The sequence below is a fragment of the Leptonychotes weddellii genome, unplaced genomic scaffold (assembly GCF_054177405.1).
Source record: "Leptonychotes weddellii isolate Sample4059 unplaced genomic scaffold, ASM5417740v2 HiC_scaffold_7965, whole genome shotgun sequence".
Lineage (NCBI taxonomy): Eukaryota > Metazoa > Chordata > Mammalia > Carnivora > Phocidae > Leptonychotes > Leptonychotes weddellii.
In genome coordinates this window covers 1-9060 of record NW_028050095.1, presented here as the reverse complement: position 1 = coordinate 9060, position 9060 = coordinate 1, and the positions used below count along the sequence as shown (strand labels likewise).

At 48.9% G+C, this 9060-nt stretch overlaps 2 protein-coding genes across 2 annotated transcripts; both read left to right on the top strand.

Moving 5' to 3' along the window:
• Positions 1–2721: 2721 nt before the first annotated feature.
• LOC102749524 (mast cell protease 1A-like) lies at positions 2722–6816 on the top strand. The gene is given in 6 exon segments (XM_006748257.3): positions 2722–2906; positions 4030–4171; positions 4402–4463; positions 4466–4536; positions 4732–4992; positions 5367–6816. Coding segments are annotated over 6 exon segments (816 nt in total). The 5' UTR covers positions 2722–2788; the 3' UTR covers positions 5529–6816.
• Positions 2846–9056, top strand: LOC102748812 (granzyme H; the record flags this gene model as incomplete). The annotated part of the gene is made up of 4 exons (XM_081811485.1): positions 2846–2906; positions 6839–7088; positions 8217–8364; positions 8882–9056. Coding segments are annotated over exons 2-4 (378 nt in total), but the record flags the coding sequence as incomplete, so codon positions are not given.
• Between the last annotated feature and the right edge of the window lie 4 nt (positions 9057–9060).

The following is a 9060-nucleotide window of genomic DNA, read 5'->3' as shown; positions in this document are numbered from 1 at the left end:
CCTCTGAGACAAATAATGCAAGATATGTTAAGAAAAAAAAAAGAAGAAGAAGAAGGTAGCGGGAGGGGAGGAATGAAGCGGGGGAATTCGGAGGGGTGGACGAACCATGAGAGACGATGGACTCTGAAAAACAAACTGAGGGTTCTAGAGGGGAGGGGGGTGAGAGGATGGGTTGGCCTGGTGGTGGGTATTGAGGAGGGCACGTTCTGCATGGAGCACTGGGTGTTGTGCACGAACAATGAATCATGGAACACTTCATCTAGAACTAATGATGTAATGTATGGGGATTAACATAAGAATAAAAAAAAATAAAATAAATAAAATAAAAAAAAAAGAAAGTAGGAAAAGAAAAAGAGAAATAAATGTGTAAAATGTGACTAAATATAAAATACTTTATGTAAATTTTGTTCAAAGATTATTGATTATTTAAGGCAAAAAATGCTTTTGGAATTATGATATACAGTAAAATGTAGGACAAAAATAACTCAAAATGTGGGAGGAAAGTTAAATGGAAAGACATCATGACAAGTTTCCTATATGAAGTGGTATAACATTAATTCAAAGTACACTGTGATATGTGAGGAGTTGTACTGTAATACTACAGTAAATGCTAAAATAATATATACAGGTATAAATAAAAGCCAATAAAGGAGACAAAATGGGACACAACAAAAGAGGGCAGGAAAAGAAGGACAAAAGAACAAAGCCAAAATCACACAAATACAAATCAAATCCCAATAAGACATTCTTCAACCAACCCTATCAGCAGCTCCATTAAACATAAACAGTTTAAACACTCTAATTAAAGGGCAGAAATTATTAGTCTAGATAAGAAATGCAAGAACGAATTTTGTGCTGTTTACAAGAGAGACATGTTAAATATAAAGACATAGATAAGATGAAAGTAAAGTTATAATGGAAAATATATATATCCTGCAACACCAATCAAAATTTTTTTTAATTTTTAAAAATTAAAAAATTTAAAAATAAAAAAATAGCCTCGTCCATGGAGAATGCTGTTTAACTTTAAAGGCAGTCCCTTCACGCCAATGTCCACCTCACCCTCCTCAACCTGCTCTGATAAATTGCACCGACTGCCCACTCAGTGGAGGTCCCTGTCTCCCTACTTGAGCTCTGATACCAACTACCAGGCCAGTCCCTTATATGAACATCCTCCTCACATCACTTGGGTGTCCACGTCCTGAGCTAGGCTGCCCTCCTCATCTCACATTTATTCTGCCATCCCAAGCTGGGCTGCCCAGGCCTGGGCATCCAAGCCCATGTGGGATAAGGAGAGTGTCCACATAGGAAGCCTGGTGTGGGCAACTTCCTCACCTCACACAGGCTTGGATGCCATGCTCTGGCTTACTGTGGCTCCCCACCCTGCCAAAGTTGCTATTGGCTTCATTGCTTCTTAAAGACAATTGGGATCAAGATGTTTAGAAGTGACAATATTTTCGATTCCATGACTCCCCTCTTTATCCATTATGGGGAGATGATCAGAATAACTTGTTTAGCAAATGGTCCAGGGATATGAGAAATATAGTTCTCCAGACAGTGGTGTGAGGCTACAGTTCTAGCTCCCCGGCATCCATTCCCACTTCACATGGTATCAGTAGCTCATTAAAGAGAGTAACATTTTAGAGAAAGCCAAACCTCTTCCATTCTCAATACATTTGGTTTGGACAGAGCAGACCCCAACATATCCACAGGCTATGACCTCAGCTTAAATCAATCACGGTTTCAAGTCCTCTGACCAACTCTACCTGCACCTAAAGCAGTATGGCAGATTGTCCTCTGCTATGGTTGTCATTGTATGTCTCCTATCCCACAGGCTCTACCTACATGACTGAAACACTCGTCCCACTCAGAAGTGGTATCTATGCCCCTTCCTTTTTAATCTGGGTGGAGGCTTTTGATTGCTCCAAGCAGTGGAATATGGTAGAATGCAATGCCATATGACTTCAAAGTCTAGGTAATAAAAAGAACACAGCTTCTGCCTGGCTCTATGTTGGGGAGCTGCTCGCTCTGGGGAAGCCAACCATCATGTTGCAAGAAAGACTGAACAATCCCATGCAGAGACTACATGAGAGGACCTCATAGAGAGGAACTGACGGGCCCAGAAGACAACCAACACCAACCACTGGGCATGGGTGAGTGAGACTTCAGGTGATTCCAGTCTCCAGGCTTCAAGCCTCCCCTGACACCAAGGGAAGCAGAGGAGAGCTAACCACACTAAACCTTGACAATTTGCAGATTCATGGGAAAGATAAATAGTGGTTATGGTGGTGTCATTGTTGTTGTTTTAAACTATACAATTCTTCAGTAAGTGGAGCAAGCCCTCTTCAACATTATTCCCACACCATTCATTCAGTCCATCCCTCTATCTGTGGCCCTCACCATCCTTATCAGATCACTAATGATTTTGACTCCTCCACCAGAAGCAAGGGATCTCACCTCCAGTACCCCTGAGTTTCAACAAAAGGGGGCTCAATGAAGGATCATCCTGATAGTCTAAAGAGAGCTAAGGAAAAGAAGACGTTTTTGGATGTATCATCAAGAGGCTCAGGTTTCTGCAGCCCAGAGCCCTGCTACTCATGGATGCGATGTCTTTAACCACCCCACCCATAGCCTGTGGTTCCTGTTCTCAGCTTGTGTGGTCAAGAGCTACCAGTGCTGATGTGGTGACTGATAAGTTATTTCACTCAGGCCAGGATTTGATCAGGCAGTGGTAGGAGGCACTCAGAGGGAGCCTCATGCGATAAAGACTACAAAACCGGAGAGGAACATGGGGGTTAGAAGACTTGGAGGAAGTGCTGGCAACTCCAACCTGGGCAGCCTTCCTGGGGCCATGCAGCTGCTCCTGCTCCTGGTGGCCTTTCTTCTGGCCCCCGAGATTGAGACAGGTGAGTGACTGCCCCCCCCAACAGAGGCCCAGCCCCATCCCACTGTGGCACAGCCCTGCTCAGGTGCTACACTCAGGCACACCCTGGCCCTGCTGCGTTTTGATCCCACATCAGATTTGCCAACCTCGCTCAAAGATGGGCAAATCTGAAGCAGGATAAACACTCAGCATGAATGGCAGCACAGAAGAAGGCTGTTACCCAGGGGGAGCCATAGGTCCTATCCCTTCCCCAGGTCCTACCCTTGTCGTCTGGAAATTGGGTTCTTATACAAAGGCATCTAGAAGAATGTGGAGGGTGGGAATGAGAAATAATTAATCCCCCAGGAATTGGCAGTTTGGAGAAAAGGGCTGGCTTCTGTAGTCAAAGCAAGGCCCACTAAATTTCTAACTCAATGTCTTAAGATCTATCCTCAATCTCCACCCAGTTCTTCAAGCTTTGTCATTCTTACGCTGCCGAAGAAAGAAGCCAAGGACCCAGTTGGTCCCAGAGTTGGTGGCATCCTTGTCCCTTTAATACTTACGTTTGGTAATTTTTCAGCCACAATGGGCACAATGGCTTTGGCAGGCCCCATATTCCCTGGTACTTAGAACCGCAACCAATGCTCATTCAGAAGCTAATTGGGAGCCATTTCTTCATGCAACTAAGACATTTACTGGTCACCTAGTATGTGTCAGGCTCTAGCGAAAGTCAAACACAACCACAACACAAACATGAGCATTTTGAGCTCATGTTCCAAACATTACAAATAAGGAGCAGCTCAGTAAGGTCTAGAAAACAAGAGGGGAGAAAGAACCCAGATACTATCGGGGAAAGGATTTTCCAGGATCTGTGGGGACTTCACTGCTTGTTTCAAACGTAAATTCCATTTCCCACCATATGTGTCCACTGTAGGAATTAAGGAACAAGGACTGTTCTCTCTGTTAGAGGTAGAATCTGAGTCTTGTGGGTCATTTGGCAAGTCAGGAATGCTGTCTGAGGAACCCTTCTTGGTTGCTACTGGTTACTCCAGACCCTGCTCTCTGCCGCCCCAACTCCTTCCCTCCTGCTTCAGTTTATCCCCATTTCTCCTTCTCCAGCCTTTGGCTCCATGAGCACAGCAGTCAGGGTAAACTGTTTCTTTCAGGGAAAATAATCGGGGGCCACGAAACCAAGCCTCATTCTCGTCCCTTCACGGCATTTCTCCGGATCCAGAATCCAAATAAAACCTGTGCAGGTTTCCTTGCACGTGAGGACTCTGTGCTAACTGCAGCTCACTGCAAAGGAAGGTGAGAAGCAGCACCTGCAACTCCACCTTTCTGTTAACTCCACATGGGGATCCCTCTTCCAAGAACTGTCACCCAGCCTGGCTGCCAAGAAGCAGAGGGTACAGAGCTTGGCCCCATCCCGTAGAATTCCTCTCCATCCCAGTCCTGCCCTGACCTGAGCTGTCCCGTTTCGTCCATGGCTTTTGGACTGTATGTCCTGTGACCGCACTTCCCACTCACTCTCTGTGCAGCTCCATCAACGTCATCCTGAGGGCCCACAACATCAAGAAGCAGGAGAGGACCCAGCAGGTCATTCTGTGAGAAAAGCCATCCACCACCCAGACTATAATCCTAAATACGTCTTCAACGACATCATGTTACTGCAGGTAGGGCCCTCGGTCCGCTGGTTCTTGCACACTTTATTCCTGGGGATTTTGCATCCCCCGTGGCCTCATTCCTGTCCCTCCTTCCCACTATGACATTTTCACTTATCCCGGGGCTATGAGGAGGGCAACCCCATGACTGTCGCTAGAGTCTTTGTGAGCCATCGGTAGATTAGAACTCCTTTCCTTTGCATTCAGCTGGAAAAGAAGGCCCACCTGACTGCCCCTGTGAGCCCCCTCAGACTGCCCAAGAGGAGTGCACAGGTGTGGCCAGGAACGCTGTGCAGTGTGGCTGGCTGGGGGCTCCTCAGCGTGAACAGCACCTCTGGGGCAGGGAAACTGCGTGAGGTAGAGCTTGAAGTCCAAAGGGACAAGCAATGCATCTCATGCTATAAAAACCTCTACGACAGCACAACCCAGATGTGTGTGGGGAACCCAAAAAAGAAGTCTTCTTTTAAGGTGAGATCCCCAGCATTGTCCATGCCCAGCCCTGGGACAGCCAAGCTTTGAGAAGAAGGGACAGTGAGAACTAGCCGTATTTCTATGCCCTCAGCCTTTCTATCCAATCCAGTCTCTGGTCCTGTCTCCCTGGCAGGGGCAGGGGCAGGAAGGGACTGTCCCACAGCTACTTATGGGCAGAGGCTTTCTGAGGGAGAAAAGGGAGGGGATTATCGGGGCCAGGCTGGAGCTCAAGGACCAAGGAAGGCCACAAGGCCTGCCCTGGCCTTGATCTCACCCACAGCCCCCTAACAGAGACCATCGACCCCCAGGGGCGGCAGGGAGGACAGGACTGAGAGAAAGCCCAACTCAGTCCTTCCTCCCTCTGCCCACAGGGAGGCTCCAGGGGCCCCCTTGTGTGTAACAATGTGGCCCAGGGCATTGTCTCCTTTGGAAAAGCAGAGGGGAAACCTCCACGTGTCTACACCAGGATCTCAAGCTTTTTGTGCTGGATAGAAAGAATAATGAGATGCTTCAACCTGCAGGGACCAGACTGAGATGTCCCCAGGATCAATCTGTCCATCTTTTCTGGGGCAGAGGCCAGAACTGCACTGGGAAAGGGGATGGAGAGGAGGCTGCCAGGGCTTAATAAACTTCCATCTCTTGAGTGGAAATTAGATTCCTCCTTTATTCACCAAAACATTTGTTAGTTACCTACTGCGTGTCCAGCCACCATCTGTTCACATTTCTCTAGAATAAAAAGTCATGTTGCTTTGATACCCAGCTCCTTCCAAATACACCTCCCAGCAGCACCTCCCCCTGACAGGCTGAATGTAAGCTCCATCAGGAAAAGGGAGACACTGCCCCAAGAAAAATGACCTTCTCCTAGAGGACCCTCTTATCTCATCCATATTGCCCTCCTACCTCATCCCACACCTACACCCCCAACCCATCCTATCCCAATACAACAACATAAAGGAATCCACATTTGGAAGGAGAACCACCTAAGAAACTCTGGGATAGGGGGCCACTTCATCTTAATAGAAATAAGTGGGAAGATTCTGCAGCACTCCCTTCCCAAACCAGAGTGGCAGCTTGGGAGCCTCAGAGTTTCGGGAGGGCCTTTCGGTACTCCCAGGCCTAGCCCAAGTGCTGGTCACAGCCTTGCCGTGGTCCCAGAGCCCAGCACTGCCTCTGGTGTCCTGATGCCCATCTTCCCGCAGCCCCAGATGACATTGAGGGTGCTCTTCCATCTTGGTCTGATCCAGCCTCTTCCCGCCTCACACCATTTCCATGTGTGTGTGTGCGTGCACACGTGTGTGCATGTGTGTGTGTATGTGTGTGTCTCCAAAGGAAACTCATTACAATAAAAATTTGTGTTTCAAAGGTATCCTGTGGTTTCAAAGGTGTCCTATAGCCTATAGTTTATTTAGTAAATTTTTTCTTCCATTTTCAACAATCTCTAAGTCTCCTATATAAGAATGTATTCAGAAAAAGTAATCTCATCTTTAAAACATCCACCTTAGAGAAGGCAGGCTGAACAGAAAAAGTGGTTTGCCGAATGTCTGCCACTGATGAGTGTGCTTCGACTGTGGGAAAATGTACACTCACAACAGATTCTTTGTCTGCTCCAGACGACCATTGGCATCTCAAGGGCAGGAGCTGTGTGTCTCACATCCCTGGACCTAGCTAGCTCAATAATTATTCATGATTTCCTCTGAATGGAAAAAGAGCCAAGAGCCGAGAAATGAAGACATTCTTGAGTCAGTCACTGAGGGGCCTCTGAGGTAGCAGCCCTTCTGCTGGCGGGAGCCACAGCCTTCACTTTCTTGTTCTTTCTTCTTGCTTTCCCCTTATGACTCAGCAGTGGGAGTGCAAGTGTGATAGCTGAAGCCAGAGAACTTCAACAAACCACCTTAAATGATGACACCCAGCCGTAGAGGGGCAGAGGTCGAAGAGGCCTAGAAGATCAGTGAGCTACCATTCTGTCACTCCCCTCAGGGCTCTGTATCTGGAAGGAAGGACAACCAACAGCTCTGACCTGAGCAGACCTTCAGGGAAGATGCAGCCACTCCTGCTTTTGTTGGCCCTTCTTCTGCCCCTTGGGGCTGGTACAGGTGAGTGACCATCCCCATTCCAGAGACCTGGGCCCAACCCCCAAAACCCCTTGTACTCTTGACCCTTCTGCCCATCACAGTCAAGGATCATCCTCAATTGGAGCCCAGGAACTTTTTGAACCCCAGCTCCTACCCCAAACCCAGACTAACAGGTCTGATGCTAGACAGACGCTCAACAAAGATGGCCGGCAGGAAGGGCGCTCGCTAAGAGGGTTAGTACGGGTTAGCCTCCCTCTTATCACTTGGAAAGTGAGTTGTTTGGAGAAAGGCATTTGGCAGAAGATATGAAGCTACAAAAGACAGGTAATTAAAAGCTCTCACTCCAACCCAGGAAAGGTAAGCTCAGGCAAACCGGCTGTAGTAGTGGGAGGTGTCACTGGCCCCAGCTTGAAGAGCCAGTTAAATTTCTCAGCACTCTCCACCCGCTCACTCCTGCCTGGGAGAGGAGCCCGGGGTGCAGTTGATCTCAGCAGCAGCTAGATGACTGCACCCAAAGCTCTGCCCCAGGCCTGGGCAGCCCGTTGTCAGCACCACCTCCCCCTGCCTGCCCCAGGCCCTCGGCTGCTCCACTGTCTTTGGCAGTGCCCTCCCCGATTCCTGTGGCCTTGCACCCCACCAGCACTATCTCCACCCAGCCTCAGCCAAAAGCTCATCGAAGGCCATTCCTTTGTGCAACCTAAAAATGTCTACTGAGACCATGTGCTATCCCCTAGGACATGAGGATTTTAGAAAATCCAACTCCATAAATTCATAGATAGTTTATTAGAAAATGGCACCCATCAGGATGCTAGCAGAGGCTCAGAGGGGCCCGGGAGATTCACTGAGAATCAAGGCATCAGGGGAGTCCTGTCCATGATCTTCTGGGACTCCATCGTCTTGAAGATAAATCTTATCTCCTCCATACGTGTGCCTGAAGTGGGATGTGGAGAACAAGGACTGCCCCCTTGTCAGGGGGTTTCTGAGGCTCAAGGTTTAAGAAAGGTCATCCTGCTACAAGAACCTGGGAGGACTGCCCACCCTGGGGTCCGCAGGGCACTGTAGACCCCGCCCTTGATCACCACCTTCCTAAGCCTTCCCTCTTGACCCCAGCTGCCCCCAGACACCCCATCTTCCAGCCTTTTCTTTCAGAGGAGATCATCGGGGGCCATGAGGCCAAGCCCCACTCCCGGCCCTACATGGCATTTGTTCAGTTTCTGGATAAGAGCAAGAAGAAGAGGTGTGGCGGTGTCCTGGTGCACAAATACTTTGTTCTGACGGCTGCTCACTGCCAGGGAAGGTGAGGGGCAGCATCCAGCCTACACATCTGAAACCCCTACAGGGATCCCTGTCCTCTCCCCAGGGGCTGCAGCCCAGGGAAGTACCCGGGGCTCCTGATAACTCAAGCCTATGAGAGCTCATCCAAGAAGCCAGCCGAGAGCATGGCTGGGGCAATGAAAGGCTGAGAAGTAGGACAGGTAAGCTTTGGGGTCAGAGGGTCTGATGTGAGAATAAGTGGCACAGTTGAGAAGAGAGGGAGCACACCAGGCAAATAAAGCAACCGTGGAGGATGGAAGCATGCATTAGAGCCAAAATGCAAACTCGAGTAATTTCATGATATTGCCTGAAGGCAAAAGAAAGCTCACAGAAGCCCTACCTTCAGTGTCATTGAAAAAGAGAGGATCTAGGACCCATCTGTCATCTCGATTTCCCCCTCGGCTCCAGTCCTGCCTTGCCTGGCTGCCATGTGCCCTTCATAGCCGCTGGCTGTATCCTGTGACTTCCCACTCCCACACCCCACTCTGGTCTCTGTGCAGCTCCATCAGGGTCATCCTGGGGGCCCACAACATCGAGGAACAGGAGAGGACCCAGCAGGTCATCCCCGTGAAAACAGCCATCCCCCACCCAGACTATAATCCAAAGAACCACTCCAACGACATCATGTTACTGCAGGTAAGGAAACCTCCCTGCTGCCCTTGCTCTCCTGGGTCCATAC